The 16,363-nt window shown below is 51.7% G+C and overlaps 1 protein-coding gene across 1 annotated transcript in view; it reads left to right on the top strand.

Annotated features, from left to right (window-relative positions):
* Positions 1 to 16,363, top strand: part of LOC111835708 (phosphofurin acidic cluster sorting protein 2) — a 47,621-nt gene that overhangs the window by 16,645 nt on the left and 14,613 nt on the right. Inside the window, exons 2-6 of the mRNA XM_023796288.2 lie at positions 6,541 to 6,628; positions 12,668 to 12,757; positions 12,851 to 12,976; positions 14,872 to 15,034; positions 15,774 to 15,865. Coding sequence (XP_023652056.2) covers positions 6,541 to 6,628; positions 12,668 to 12,757; positions 12,851 to 12,976; positions 14,872 to 15,034; positions 15,774 to 15,865 — 559 coding nt within the window. The remainder of the gene's footprint in view (positions 1 to 6,540; positions 6,629 to 12,667; positions 12,758 to 12,850; positions 12,977 to 14,871; positions 15,035 to 15,773; positions 15,866 to 16,363) is intronic.

The raw sequence follows: 16,363 nt of genomic DNA, 5'->3' as shown, positions 1-16,363 counted from the left end.
CAGGCATCTGCCGGATTCCTCGGGTTCTTTGACCGACAGAGCGCCAGAGGTCACGCCAAGGCTAGTGAAGATGCGTCAGATGCATGCCGAGATGTTTGTTACGTAACTGCCGCAGCCAGACCTGCAGTCCGAACGATGTGTGCTTTTGTTTGCCTCCTAAACTGCTGATGTCATCCCTACTGTGCTTGCTCCTTCATTTATTTGTTTGTTTTTTTTTTTTTAATGAAGATGGTCTAATGGAATGCTGCTGTTCCCAGTATGCTTTTTTGGTTTTTGAGGGAACTCACAGGACCATTTCGGTGTCCTAGGTGTATCAGATCATCCCGCCCCCCACGTTCAGGCTCTGTGCCATAATCGGCTGGGTGATTCGTTTCCTGGCAAAATGTTGTCGTGTGCATGAGGTCCCACACATCAAAGCCAGAGAATAACGTCAGCAATAATGGCTGTATCAGTTCCCATGTTATTTTTTAATTTATTGATTCTTAATTTAGTACACGAAAGCATCCATGCCCTGAAAGAACATTCCGGAATGGCCACACAATGGCTTTTTAGCACGAGCAGATTTTACGGTTATACATTTGGACTCTTTGTGCCTTTATCTGTGCCGCTGGGATTTCAGTTGCCGTTTGCTGTCGCCGTCTGAATGGTTCTGGTCCTCCACTCACTTGTCCCCATTCATTGACCTGTCAGCACTCGCACACTAAGCATCATGGGAGATTGTTTATGGCACCGTGACAGGAAGGAATGGTGATCCGGGTACCCTTGTTGTGACTTTGAGCAGCAAACGGTGCTCTACCAGCCAGTGGGAAATGGGAGGGGTGTGTCTGCGATTGTCACCCCTCCCTGGTTTTCTTCCCCATGGCTCCTTTGCTTCAAAGGGGTGGGGGTGGTGCAGGTGGTCAGTGCTGTAGGGGAGAGGGGTTAAGTCTTATGGGAACAGTGGGAGTCCAGCCTATTGGGGTCTCTTGCTTCTTTGGAAGTGATACTTCGGTAACATGGGGTGCAGCTGGCAGCACTGCATTGTGGGTATGTTTGGCATTTTGCACTTATTCTGATCAGGAAAGTAACCACTTTACCTTTAGTGGGGTCTCATCTTGCTTGCATACTGTGTGGGATTTACAGGCATCTTAAAGCAAGCCCCCCCTCAATCACTCTCACTGCTGCCATGACACATTTGACTGTGGTACAAGGGGTTCAGCCACCTGCTTCTGCTTCACATGGACGGTCAGGGCCAGAGAAGCTTCCGGGCTTTCCCTCCACAAGCTGGGTGACTGCACAGGGTGTACTGTTGTGGGCCAGAGGATCAAGCTCTACTGTCCAGCTGGGCCCTGATTCTGAGGAAGATCCCATGCAGGTATTGCTGTTAAACCTTTGAGCTGCTTCAACCGAAACGACTGGGAAAAAAATCCTTTTTAACACTCCTGACGAGTCTTCATGGAGAAATGATGATTATGGTCTCATTTTATTAGTGCATATGGGGATGACTTCTTCTCCGCCCACAATACTTAGTCAGCTCTCTAAAATGCTGTTAACCGGTTATGTCTGACTGCGGTCTGCTAATGGGGAATTATCCCAGGGAGCCTAATCTCTGCCGGCCACGGGATGTGGGATATGGCTTTGCCGTGAATTACATCAACATCTGCGTACACCCCCCGACGTGTGCGGGGGTAACTGCTCCCGGCTTCGATCCCGTGCGTGCCAGCGTTTTGCTGAACCCATGCGTCAACACGCCCAGCACAGCAGAATTTTATCGCTGTAGTGTGTTTTTTAAGTCAAACCATGAGAGATGATTGCATGTCTGGTCTCCAGTAGACCATCAGGGGAGAGGTGTTTAAGTTTGGGGAGAAAACTGGGGAGCGGTTAGAAGGAGTCGATGCAGTTTTGTTATCGGAGGATCATCATGGTGACCCCGGAAAATTCTGGAACGTCCGTGCCCAGTGATGCAGTGCAACTTTGTGATTCAGCCAATCCAATGGCGGAGATGCCACCTTGTCGTGGATGGTAATGGGATGGGGGGGGGGGATGTACATTCACAGAAATGGGAGGAGGTGAGAATATGGTTTGTGGGAGGGGAGTTATTGTTCCCTCCTGGCATCCTGACATTGGTGGAGAGACCTGGAGGGCGGAGCTAATTCAGACAGCCATCATGGACGTGTTCCGACCCGTGGTTTCACCGGGTTCCTGCAAAGCTGCGTTTTTCTCTTTCGCCCCATGCGTCAGCAAGAGAGCAGGAAACCGGGGGAATGGCGATGACGAATAGCTTCTTCTGCATGTTTGCGAGCTGCCGTTTATCTGCTTCTCGCTGACGCAGTTCAGCGATGCCCTCTGGCTGGGGATGAGCTAAGGCCGCGGCCTGCCCCTTCCTGCCCAGAGCCCCCCCTTTCTGCTGTTTGGCCCTGGCATGAGTCGGACATTTCCCACAATGTAACAGGAAGCTTCATCTGACTGTGAGGGCAGCTCTGCTCCATGCAAACCTCTGCTTTTCAGCACACTCTGGCCTCCTCTGGTTGCATTTTCTGGTAGGACCAGCAGGTGGCAGAGTGGTTAAAGACAAAGGTTACGACCTGGAGTCGTAATTGTAGGTTGATGCTAAAATCTAAAAAAAATCAACATTTGAAAACAGATTCTAACCTTAAAGGCTGTGTTCTGATGACGGCTGTAGCTTTTGAACATAGTTAGCCCTCTTTGTTTCGGTGTCTGTGCTGTGCGCTTTACCACTGAATAAATGTAAATGTCATGTAAATGTTGATCACAGCTCTGGGAAAAGCCCATGAGCACAGCTGTTCCTGTCATCATCCCCACCAGCCCGGTCTCTCCCCGCCCCCGAAATCGCTCTACTTCCTCCTGTTGGCCCCCCTCCCACAAACGACACCAGCAGCAAGGTATGAAGAGCCAGCCTTGATGAATGACGTTCCCAGGATTCAGTCAGGGGTCTCTCTGATTAGCATCGACCTTCTGTGACTCACTCACTCATCACTCCACACATCAAACACCTGTCGGGGCCCCTCGTTTGAGCGCCTGGGGGTTGCCCTTTGGTACCGTGCTGATTTCAATCTCAGGTGATAATACTGGTTTTAGTATCAGATCGGATTGGCGCTTCCATTCTGAGAGCTGATTTTCATTTTTGCCCATATGCAAAATATTCCAGCTATGGAATTTTCCGAGTTGGGGAACGAGTGGGGGCAACTAGCCCTGGGGTGTGGGCAGGCCTCTCTGATGGTGTGCGAGCTGGGGATGGCTCTGTCAAAGCAGCCTCATTGCCGGTAGCAATCGATCCTGGCTAGTGGAGGGCCCCTCATCGGGGACGAGATGGATTTCACCATCATACAAGCTTTCCAGGGTTCATACGGGGCAAATTCAGACTGGCGGTTCCCCTGGGCATGCTGTAGATGCCGCAGGAAATGCGCGGTTCCATTGATGCTTTCGGACCCTGCATGCGTTCGTCAAAGTGGCAGGAAGTCGGGAAGCTGGAGCCAAAGATGTAAGCAGTGTGAAGTCGCGTCGATGCGCTCCGTGTGTTTGACGCAGCTCCTGCGCAGCCTGAAATGCAGATGCCATTTTTTTATGGGCAAATTCTATTCCTGAAACACAGAGCAGTTAATTTTCCAGTAATGAGCCCCCCAATGCCCGGCCCCCCCGAGAGTGACAAGCCTAGAGGCAGTCAGCATTAGGGGGTGGGCAATCTTCCCAAAAAAATCATATTGCGATCGTTATAATACACAATCACCATCCACAACCCAAACTGCAATCTTTCCTTCCAATTTTGAAATATACTGTGGCGACTAGAACAAACCTTGGCCCTTACCTATTACCACAGTTTAAAGCATAATATTGCAATAAAGAGAATGGCCATTAAATCCTGAGTTAAATGTTATTTTAAATATTAAACAAAGTTGTGTCGGACGCTTCCGTTTTAAGGTGGTTGAATAGCACGTCTGATCTGCACCTCGCACGTCTGATCGGCACCTCGCACGTCTGATCTGCACCTCGCACGTCTGATCGGCACCTCGCACGCCTGATCTGCACCTCGCACGCCTGATCTGCACTTCGCACGCCTGATCGGCACCTCGCACGTCTACGCATGTACAGCATTATTCTTTATGGCACATTATATGACTGGTCTGATTTGTACCACTTTGTTTCAGGAATTTTCACAAGCCGACCTAATTCTGTTAATATTACTTTGCACTACATCAGGTTCATTTTATGGGCTGCTTGTGAGCAATCGCTAGCAGCCCAGAACAGGATATTCAGACAGATATTCCGATTTTGGTTTATGGTACATCCTGAGTCACAGCTGTGCTGACTGGCCAGGTTCTATCACGTTTATATCACGTTTATATCACGTGCCCCTATCACAGGGTCTTTCACATGTGAGCTATGGGCATGGCAGACGAGGTGGCACGGATCGGGTAGTGACATGCATCACGATATAAAATCATCAGATCAGCCAGCATAGCACAGGGGCACTGTGTTCAGTGAGGATCAGGCATGGCCATGGTGAATTCCGTGCTGGGGGGGCTCTTATTCCCTCTGCCCCCCTCTAAGACCCCCCATTAGAAGTGAGTCACACTCCGGGAAAATGCCGATAAGTGGAGACAGGCTGCCAGATTTGGCCCCTGATGATCAATGCTGGGTGCCCCCCCACGCCCCCATCCTTTGTTCCCATTCCCCAAAACTTGTACCCATGCGCACGTGCACACAGACACACACACAGACATACACACACACACACACACACACAGACATACACACACACACACACACACACACACACACACACACGGCCACAGACACACACACACACACACACACAGACACACACACACACACACGGCCACAGACACACACACACGCACACAGACACACACACACACGCACACACACACAGACACACGCACACACACACAGACATACACACACACACACGGCCACAGACACACACACACACACACACACACACAGACACAGACACGCACACAGACACACACACACACACACACACACACACAGACATGGAGGCACTGGCGCATGCCAACACTTTCTGCTGTGGAGCCAAACCGCTCTTCAGGGGGGATGATGGGGCCATAACCGGTGACCTGGCACGTTCCAGCCCTCTCCACCCCCCCCCCCTAAGAGAATGCTAGCATCAGCCAGAGGAGGCCTCTCTCATGCACTGAGGGCTTTCTGTGGTTCTGTGAGATGGGAAAAGGGCGTCGGGCCGGGGGGGGGGGGCTTCATTAGGCCAGAACTGCCAACACGCTGCTGGGTCCAGAGCTCTGGTCAGTGGCCCCCAGGGCCATCAGCATTCATATGGGGGGGGGGGGTCATGTATGTATTACATTGTGGGGACCAAATGTCTCAAATTCTAGTTTTGATTGGCTGCTTAGGGCTAGGCAGGACTTAAGGTCCCCCTTGCTGGGATTAGGGTTGTGCTCATAGAAGTGAATGGAGAGTCCCTACAATGACAGAAATATATGAACTGTATGTGTGTATGTATATGTGTGTGCTTAAAAGGGGTCAGTGTTTCTCTTTTATCAGCTACCCCTCCCCCCCCCCCGTAACTCTTCCACCCACCATCTCGCTGCACATAGATCAGCCCCACCCTCTGCTCATATTTAATGATCCTACTGACTGAGAATTGGTGCGCTATAGTCTGGGGTAACATAGGGTTAAGTTGAGGGGGAGGGGTTCAAGTGTCAAAGTAAAAGGTGAGGGGGTGTTTCCCGTCACTTTGGGGGGGGTTTCCCTTTGCTTTGGTTGGTGTGTTTTTTGCGACTGCAAACCTTTGTGCAGTGAGCCCCTCCCGTCCCTGTGCCCTCTCGGGCCGCCATAGCTCACGTCCCTCTCCGTGGGGGGTGCTGAAGTGGAGTCCGCAGTCCGGGGGTCCTTAAATGGCAAGTGGCAGAGTGAAACATTACCCAAGAGCCGGCCGTCTCGTGTTTCCCCTTGAAATTTTAATACGGACAGAGCCACAGTGCGTAACTTCACTGGCCGGTCACTGGGCTTTAATGGAGCGTGAGGGTACAGAGGCTCTCCTCTTGGGGGGGGGGGGGGCTTTTGGGAGGCACAGCAACAAACAATTATTTCAGGGAGATTCAAAGTCCCAAGGACAGTGAACTTCCTGCCTGCATGTTAACCCACAGACTCCCAACAACAGATGTACAGAGAATGATAAATAATGATACAGCAACACAGTAAGGACACAGCAGGCACTGAGCGCACTCCTGTAGTACGTGTGACATCACAGCAGGAGATAAACTGGCGAGTGGCTACGGCAGCAGCGGTAGATCAACACTGAGAGAGTAGCACCATCAGTGTTGAAGTGCAGTGTAAATCAGAACCTGGGGAGATCTCTTATGATCTTCGGGTAAAAAGTGCTCCTGAATCTTGATGTCTGGATGTTTTTGGTCCTGAACCGTTTACTGGAGGGGGGCAGTGCCAGTGGAGGGTGACCTGGGTAGTATGAATTACGTGAGTGGAGTACTGGGGACCTTCTTCATCTCTCTTACCATTCTCTTCCTCTGTCACCCCCTGCAGGTTGTGTAGCCTCACGCTCAAGAAGCTCATCGTCCTGAAAGAGCTGGACAAGGAGCTCACTTCTTTGGTGATCGCCGTCAAGATACAGGTGGGGGCCATTGGTGTGCAGGACCTGGCTGTCTGTTGGCGGGTGGGCAGGCAGGCGGGTAGGTGGGTGGGCACGTTTCGTTTGTATTCGTGTTCGTCTGCTTCATTCACACGTTTGGCTGCAGTCTCTGCTTGTGTTTGTTTTTACTCCAGTGAGTCATGCATTTTTTGTTTTTTTTTTCTTTTAACAATATCCCTTCAGCTTCCGGGAAATGCCTGTGAATGAGGGACTGCAGTGCGCTGCACTGGGGGCTTGTTGTTATCTGGGAAGGAGCCACCCCTCCCCCAAGCCACCCCCAATCTCCCACTTACTGCGCACCTTACTGCCAGCTTAGCGACCGGGTAACCATGAGACGGCCTTGTCCTCTCAGCGCTCGGGGGGGGTCGGGATGGGGGAGGGGGGGTGTTGTCTGAACTTGCTTGGGAAAATGCGCGCATCTCTCTTCTGGTCCAGATTCCAGCTGCTGTACCCAATTCCACATCCTTTCCTGGGTTTTCACTTCCAGTTTCTGTGTAATAATTCTGGTCTCCTCTCTGAGACACTGCTGGATCCAGTCCCAGACCGATACCCAGCTCCGGACCCAGCAGGGGTTCCACTTGAGATTTTGGGCCAATCCCATTATGTTCCCGAATCATCCTAAATTTCCCACCACAGCGCATCTGAGACTCTCAGTCCTAGTCTGTGGATCTCCTGCTCAGGGTCAGACTCCGTTCTTCTCCATACCCTTGTGTCTCGTCGGAGGTGGGTTCCTCCACCGCAGCACTCAGCAGTGTAGGCCGGGGAACCTGTCGTCAAGGTGATGCTTTGCTCCATGGGAACCGTGAAGACAAACACAGCAGAGGGGTTGGGGCGCTGTCTGTTGAACCCCCACCCCCAGGTCTCCCTGGCCTGCCACATTCCTGCACCACTCCCTAGACAGTGCATCGTGCACTCATTAAAAGGCTTTCCATACACTTAATTAGCAGTGTGTGTCTCAGCAGGCAAGCCTCTGTGCCTGTGATCGGTTGTTGGTTCGAATCCCCGTGCTCGGCAGAGTAGCCACATTTCCATTAGGCCCTTGAGTAAGGCCCCTGAAAAATGCTCTGGGAACCCCTGCGTAAACACCCTGACCCTGTACCTGGACCCCAAACTTGTCTCTCACCTCCGTGTCTGCGTATGTCTTAAAGCAGAGCATGATGGGATATATGAAAACGAAAGCATTGCAATGTACTTGTACTTGTGCAGATGGCAAATAAAGCATGATTTCATGATTCTTATTGACGGGCTGCCTCCCCCCCCCCCCGCACCACTATGACACGTACGTCAAGAAGCTTGGCTGCAAAGTTCAGCTAGCAGTGCAGCTGCTTCCCGGACTCGTTTTGGACGCGAGACGCCCCCGTTTAGGGAACGCCAAGGCCCGTCACCCAGTTAACAGCTCTTCCCATTTCTGGTGCGAGAAATGCCAGCACTGTCAGCACCATAATGGCGCTTAGACGCATCCAGGAATGTTCGCTCATCTCCCCTCTTCCTGACGCTTTTGATTTTGTTCTTTTTTTTTTTTTTTTGTAAGACTTGTCGCAAGAAAAAAAATCGAATTGTAGGACCAGTTTAAGCTGGAAAATGTCAGCAGAGGATAGGAAATGGAATTCTCTCCGTAGGCCCCGCGGTAAGCTTTCTGCCGGTGAGGGATAAGCCCGTCGATCCTCGGGAATCACGCCGTGGCGACGGGAGACGCCTGCCACGGGCAGGGAAGGGAGGGAGACGGAGACCGAGCCTCCGAGGGGAGTTTGCTGGGTCTTATGCCGCAAGCTGGGGACTTTGTTCTGTTTGCTAGCAGCTCGGATATGGAGGTGGAGGTTTGTGTGTGTACGCCCTGAATTTGCCCGATTTATGCTTCCTGCCTTCAGCTGAGCTGTGCTGCAGCTCTTCCCCTCCAGTTCTGTCGTTTTACGTTTCTTTTTTCCTGTCTGGGACACTCCCTCAACTTCCCCCCTCCCCCAAACACACTTCTTACAAACATCTCTTTCGACTGAAGTAAGTGGAAACGGCTCACAGACTCACTCCATGTAACCCAACACCGGTCTGATTCCCCAGGCCAGTAAAGCGCCAAGAGCGCCCCCCCCTCCCCACCACCACCACCGCCGCCTTTACATCTGTCATGCTTTCGTCGGTGTGTCAGCTGCACAGCCGCTCGCATAAACGCACTGCTGTCGGCTCCGTTTTCTGTTTTTTTTTTTTTTCTTGTGTCATGTGATCCGGGTCATTCTGGCTCCTGACCTCTTGGGTACCATCTCTCCTCCCAGCTGTCTCTCTCTCGCTTACCAGTTCTGTATGTCTCCAGTAACACTGCCAGCAGGTGGCATGCCGGTTAGGGGTGTGGATTTGTTACCAGATCAGCTGGGGACCATTCATATGAAATGTCCAGCTGTATAAACTCGTAGATGGGTCTCTGCTTACTAGAGCCCAGTGTTTGCCACGCTGCCCCCAGCAATTGGGGCATGAGTGCCCCCCACAGGCAGAGCTGGAGCATGACACGGGCCTCCCCGGGCAAGCTCTGCCGCACATTCGAAGGAGCCGGGCTGATCGTCGGCTTCCGTGGAGGTGATTGCGACCCAGTAGGAGATCCAGTCACACCGATAGGAGATGGGGTCGTGTAGGACGTCTCTGCCACACATTGGTGCTGTGATTCAGACTGAACTAGCCGTTCCTCTGAATACCAGATGCCAAGCTGGCAGGACCAATCCCTCAGGGCCGTGCCAGGATGACAGAGGATCCATTGCTCTGCCCGGCAACCGGGTCACTGAGGCCTGGACTGAGGCTTGTTTCATGGACACTGTGCCGGTTTCCAGTAAGTGCGGCGATGTAATGTAACAGTCCCCCCAGCTGGGGGGGGGGGGGGGGGCTCATTGCCCAGTCTGTCAGCATGCACCCCGTCAACCCCAAAGTGGAAATCCCTCGCCTGAGCTATTTTCGGCCGTCCCTGAGTGAGGAAATAAACTCCGGTATAATTAACAGCCTAGTCTTGTGGCTGATAACTTGCCGGCGAGGTCCCGCCCCCTCCCCCCCCCCCTCCCATCCAGTCATGCCCCTGCTGTTTTGTTTTTTAATCAAATCTGAAAGCGTTCCTCATCTCCATGCGCCGAATTCTGACAATGAGCCTAATTAAAGAGAATACATTAGAGATCTCATTGAGGGGGATTAGTTCTGCAAGAATACAAATTACTTTTTTTTTTTAGGGGGGTTATATTCTTCCTGTCACTTCGGCTATAAATACACTTAAATGAACACCTGCAGAATGATCTATTTATACATCTGTCACGCTGACGGCGCGGTGATGTCGTTAATCAGGTGACGTGTCGGATGAGCACCCTGTCATCGTCGCCCGATGCCCCGCTGGTGCACGGCTGGAGGTGGTCGGCACCCCCGCACGCTTCCGCGAAAAGCCACTGTCTGGAATCCCAGAATATGCTGCTCTCTGCTGATTGGTCCAGATGGGCCTGAGAGGGGCGTGGCCACCACCAAAGTCAGCATTAACACTCAGAAGAATCCGATTCAGTATTAGATTCAATATTGGACTTTAAAATGGAGTTGGTTGCCAGAAAAGGCCAAGAAATTTGCAATCAGCTTATGCCTGATTGTGGTAATTAAACGCAGCCTGTATGCTCAATGGGAGATAATTAATCTTTGTGCTGCAGGCTTTGTGTTTTTTTATGAAATTCAGAGGGTTTGTTCGTTTGGAGCGCGGCCCTTTGACCCCCCCCCCCACCGCCACCCCCCCGCAGCCGCAGCATTTAAAAAGATTAAGGATGAAGCGCTCCGCTTGGCCCGAGATGGAACGAGGGACCTCAATTTAATTACTAGCAGAGTCATTTTTGGACCCTCCACCCCCCCCCCCCTTTCCCGCGATAGGGATGCCAGTAGGGAGGGGGAGGGGTTCATTAGCCTCAGACTCTGCGTTGCACTTAACTTGTGAATTAGTGTGAGACATAAAAGCTCATTTTAACAGAAATGCCTGCATGTAGTACTGATGTTCATTCTGTCCAGGGGGATCTGCTTAGCTGCTGGAGTGCCCCCCCCCCCCCCCCGTTGGGAGGACAGGTTATTAAAATATAATCTCGCCACCCACAAATCCCCCACGCACACACGCACATGCGCACACACACACACACACACACGCACATGCGCACACACACACACGCACATGTGCACACACACACACACACGCACATGTGCACACACACACACACACACGCACATGCGCACACACGCACACACACACACGCACATGCGCACACGCACACACACACACACACACACATGCAAGCTCACACAGGCAGGTATTAGTCACTTTGGGAACGAGGAGCCCCCGTGTCTTTCGGCACAAAAGGCTTCCTAATGAACCCCGTCTCCCCGCATGACATCATAACCAGCCGGCGTTACGGCTTCAGTCCCAGATACCTGCGGCTCTTATGTGAAGAGCCCCGACCTTTAATCAAAGACCAGAAGTGGGGATAGACGGCTTTTTAATAGACCCTGGCTTGTTGTGCCGCTGTCCTTAGCCGCAACCTCCCTCAGAATAACCGCCGCCACCTGCTTCGGGCGACCTTTGACCTCTGACCGACTGCCAATCAGAGATCAACGGGGCCGATGCCACTGATGGACAGGGCATGCCGTGGCACGGACTGGGGCCATATAAGGAGTGGCGCAGTCATCCGATTTTCACATTTGGGGTGTGTGAGGTAAGAGGTGTGTGTGCGGAGGGAGGTGCTAATTGCGACAGCTCGAAGTGGCACCACTAATTTTGTCACAAACGCAGAGCGGGTCCCCAGAGTGTTAAGTGCTTGTTTGTGACTGGAGGCGTGATTCTGTTCCACTCCAGAACCGGACGCGGGATCCCGCAGAGTCTCCAGACGGGTGACGGATGTGCTGTGATTGTCGGGACGGGACTCGGATGCTGTGGAAATTAGCCTGACGTATCGGGGACGAATCCGGTCCAGTGGACTTTACCGTCACAGCGTCCATATACTGGCAGGGTCGTCGCGGGGACCCCCACATCGTTATTGGGCGAGACGAGTCGTGGGGGGGCAGAAATCAAACCATTTGGAGGAGGCCAAGGTCACATATCAGGATATACAGCGGCACGGAATAGCGTTCCCCCAGGAACACAGTGCAGCTTGCAGTCAGCAGTGATGGAGGGGGCTTACAGTGCAAAACACAGGACAGTGTGAAACGGGGGGCTGGACCCAAGGGTTTATATACAGTACAAAGTGCAGTGTGTGCATAAACAATAAATGCAGCAGCAAAGGGTGGAACAAACCGAAACACTACAGCCAAGTAGGGAGAGAGTGTTAGTGGGGTGACACGTCTCACTAAGACTTGTAGAGATCATCTGGGGCCTGCTTTGCGTTCTGGCTGCTGTTGTGGGTGGTGGGGGTGTGCGTTGTGTATGGAACGTTACCCGAGGCCAATTTTTTGTTGTTTATTTCATTGCATGGGACACAGAAGTCTCTCAGAATCCTGCACAAATACTCCGAACTCCTTCTGGAATGTTCTCTCCGGCTTAAACAGTGCATGCCCTGGTCCTCTTGAGCAGGCACAGGACAGTAAGATGTATGACCGTAGGTCCGCGGGGCTCAGGATCGATATATAAAGGTATTGTTGTTGTTGCACTGTGGCAAAGCACAACCCATAGGCCCTCCGGTGACCCCTCATGTCAGCCTGGTCCGTGTGGCTGTTCCCACACACTGTTCTCACGTCGTATCCCACGGACTCCCTCTATTATTCGGTCAGTCTGAGGAATTCCATTTGTCATTCTATTGTTAGTCTGGAGAGTCTTTCTTTGGAATTTTAAGTACCCTCTCCGGAGGGATGGAGGATATCCACTGCAGACCCCTTAATTTGAAGTTCCTCGTGAATTTCCCCGACAGGAACCCGCCCCCCCTGCCCGCCCCAGCGTCAGCTAATGCTAAAAATCCAGTTAGGGCTTGTGGTACGTGCCATGCCGCTTCTGATCAAACTGCCCTCTCTTTGCGATGTGCTCCCCACCCCCCGACCCCCCAGGACTCCAAGCGGGTCCTCAGGTCCAATGAATATGCGCTGCCGCCTGGTGGACTGATGGAAACCGACCTGGAGCTCACGTTCTCTCTGCAGGTGGGCGGGGCTTCGGGGAGGGAGGCGGTCACCATTGGTGATTTGCCCATCGATCTGGCCTCTCATTGGCTCTTTTGTCTCACCCGTCGGCAGTACCCTCACTTCCTCAAGAGAGACACTAACCGGCTCCAGATCATGCTACAGCGACGCAAGCGGTACAAGAACCGCACCATCTTGGGTCACAAGACCCTGGCTGTGGGCGTCATCAACATGGCTGAGGTAAGTCAGTGACGGTTATGACAATGATGGCGATAAAATTCCAGAATTTCCCCCTGGGATCCATGAAGTCCATTTTAATGTTTAAGATTGGTTAGGGACTGGGACGATTCTAGGATTTCATAAGGGGGGGGGGGGGCATTATTGGGGCCAACCTTATCATTAACCAATGATACGTTTTGAATTGGTGAGTGACAGAGGAGGGGGTTTTCTGGGGTCTATCAGCTTTCAGCTCCTGCCCATGTGGTCCCGCCCCTGGTCTGAGAGGACCCCAACCCCAAAAAAAATAGCCACTAGATGCTGAAAGGCCTTTCCTGAATGATGGCTTGAGCATATTGAGTTTGTGTCTCTCAGCTGCTCATTCCTTTCCTCTCGTCATTCTTTTCTGACCTGTTTTTGTGTGACGGACTGAAATACGCTTGAATAGCCAGCCAGCAGCTGCCCCCCCCCCCCCCCCAAACCCTACATTAATGCCATCAAGCCGTCGCATCTGTTTACACAGCGATCATCTGTCCCGTGCTCATGCTGCAAAATACAGGCGTGTTCAAACCCCGCCGGTCCTCGTTGGCCGTGCCGCGCCGCCTCTCCCAGCCTGAGCTTCAGCGCCGCAGGCGAGTCGCGTTCGCAGAGCAAACGGGTATAAAAGACTCAGATTATCGACCATCTGGCCCAGCAGCACTCAGCTCCCCGTGACAGCCAGGCCTGCTGTCCTGAAGCAGAGGGAATATTGATGCATTCTTGATTTTTTATATATATATATATCTTTATCCAATTCTGCAGATCTAAATGACGTCTTCTGAGATGCAATCCCGCGTTGGCCTTTACCAAATCCCTTAATTTGATTTTGTTTTTTTCCCTCATAGGGATAATAAAAACATTTTGCTGTTTTTTTTTTTTTGTTTGTTTCTTACACTAAGCAGGCAGTTTGTGGGAAGCTGAAGGAACAAGTCTAACCAATTTAAAAGAACCAGTAGTTCTAAAATTACTAGAAAGTACTAGAACGCTAGACCTGTCACGTAGGCTTGGGTTGATCAGCATACTTACTAGAAAAATGAACAGCATTGAATTACACACAAAAGCATACAGTTTTAAGCTGCTCAGTCCAGACTTCGCTGCCCGGTAACCTGGCAGAGCAGCTCGGAACTTTCTGGAAGCCCACTCTGCTCCTGCGCCTGTCCTGCTAGGCGCTCCACCTGCAGGGCCCGACATCGCGAAACCCTGTTCTCCGCTGTGTTTTTCTTAGCTCCTGCAGACAAAACTTCAGCGTCTCAGACATTTGAGGCCGTGTCTGCCTCTTTTATTCAGGTTCACAGTGAGCGGGTGATATTAAATGCACAGCATTGCTATGTTTGGGGCCTGTTGCTAGCAGACTGTGGGTTCGGCCATGCCAAGGGTGACGGTGGATTGAGCTGGCGAGCCGAAGGAACCAGGGATGCAGAAAAGGACTTGATATTAATGAAAACCGAAAGCACAGATGACATGGAGTTCAAACTAGATGCTGTCGGAATGCCCCCCCCCCCTATTGAATCCTCCAACCTCCACCTCGGTACACACACTCTCTACCTCTCCAAAAAAATATTAGAAGCCCAACGTCTTGTGACTTTTCTCAAAATCACATTCACCATATCTGCGTCTGTGTCTGTCCTTTCTTGTGCCACCACTATGTGGCGCTGCTTCAATTTCGGTGTGATTTTGTCTCAATACAAAAAAAAATTTAAGCCAAGGCCGAGACCCAACAGGTCGTCCACTGTTAAGCGAAAGCGACTCTCGTGATTTTTTTTTACGATTGCGGCGTACTGCGACAGACCTCTGTGTTCTCTTCCCGGGACGCGCATGGGACAGAAGGGAGGGAATCCAGTGTGGTGACATCGGCCCCATGTGACTCCCCCTGTCTTTAGGTGATGCAGCATCCGACAGAGAGCAGTCAGATCCTGGGTCTCTATAGCAACGCGAAGGAGGCGCCCATGCGGGCAGCTGAGATCAGCGTGCAGTCGCTGTCCAGCCAGCCAATCGACCACGAGGACGGCAGCGTGCAGGCGGGGGCCAAGGCCAAGGCCTCAGGTGGCTGCTCCGCCCGTAACCATAGTAATGTTACACCCGCCCCTCCCCCACAGCTCTGCGTCCAGCCGGCTGACATCATCGTAGCCATGCTGTACCGTGACAGCCGTAACGCACTGCAGGGGGAGGGGGGCATGTGATTAAATTACCAGCAGGCTCATTCTGTGTGGCACTCACTCACACACACACACACACACACACACACACACTCCTCTGCCCCATACTGCTCTGCCATCACCAATATGAAATACGTGGAGATAAAGATCTTTATCTCAGTTGGAGATGTTCCCCTCCATTATGTCCTGGTACTGACATATCAGTTAGGAGATCCGCCCCCCCCCCCCCCCCCCCCCACAAGCTGGCCATGTTCGCCAGGGGGGAAATTCATAATGAAACAGAAATTAAATCATCCGCTGTCGAAGCATATTACTTCATGCCACGCCAGGTCGATTGGGAGCGTCTGTGATCACACACATACTCTCCATTAAACCGTGTATTTGAGTCCTGATGCGGTTTTTCTGACACCGTTTTGGAAAAAAGTGAAGGTCATACTCAGCGGCGGCGTTTCAGCTCGAACCCGGGTCGCAGTTAGACCTCAACTCAACCACAAGCCTGACCAGCATCATTGACCAAGCACTAAACTCAGGGTCTTCAGATCAACAGCCTGAGGGTTAATCAACATGATCTGAGGGTTAATTTTAGCACCGGTCAGGAGTTTCTGATTATCTGATTATCTCCTCAGACCGCTCTCCCGACATGGACAACTACTCGGAGGAAGATGATGATAGCTACTCGTCGGAGCAGGAGGCCAGCGACGATGCCGCTCACGGACAGGTGGGGGCCGGTTTTGCCCCTGGGGTGGCGTCCATGCATTCGTACGCACATGCAAATGCTCACTGTCAGTCACTCGTGATTTGACATTCAGTCTGAGTCTTACTGCTTCCTCATTGGCTCCCACAGGTAATCTGACCAATCAAGGGTTCTGATGTCTTGTTTCGCTCTCATTATAGTAAGAGGTATAATTCAGCACCGTTCATATTTACTGTATTGATAATGAACCTCGTTTTCCGATACCCAAGAGATATACAGTAGTAATTAAAAGGACTGTTTGCTTGTACGACATATGATCAGATAATTTAATAATAAGTTTGCTAACCTGTCAGAGTGCTGGACTAAAGTACGGCTGTAGGAGGAATGTGGTTTGTGTATCAGATGCAGGCTAATCTGTGTAAATTGGCCGCTTCCCCCAGGAGAGATCATGTTACCTACGGGTCAATGAGTCAGTCGATCGGGTTTCATTTAATAAAGCATGTGTTTACTAACAGATCAGCG

This window comes from Paramormyrops kingsleyae, chromosome 3 (genome assembly GCF_048594095.1).
Source record: "Paramormyrops kingsleyae isolate MSU_618 chromosome 3, PKINGS_0.4, whole genome shotgun sequence".
In the NCBI taxonomy this organism is placed as follows: domain Eukaryota; kingdom Metazoa; phylum Chordata; class Actinopteri; order Osteoglossiformes; family Mormyridae; genus Paramormyrops; species Paramormyrops kingsleyae.
The sequence above is the reverse complement of the archived record's forward strand: the minus strand, read 5'-3'. Positions and strand labels throughout refer to the sequence as shown.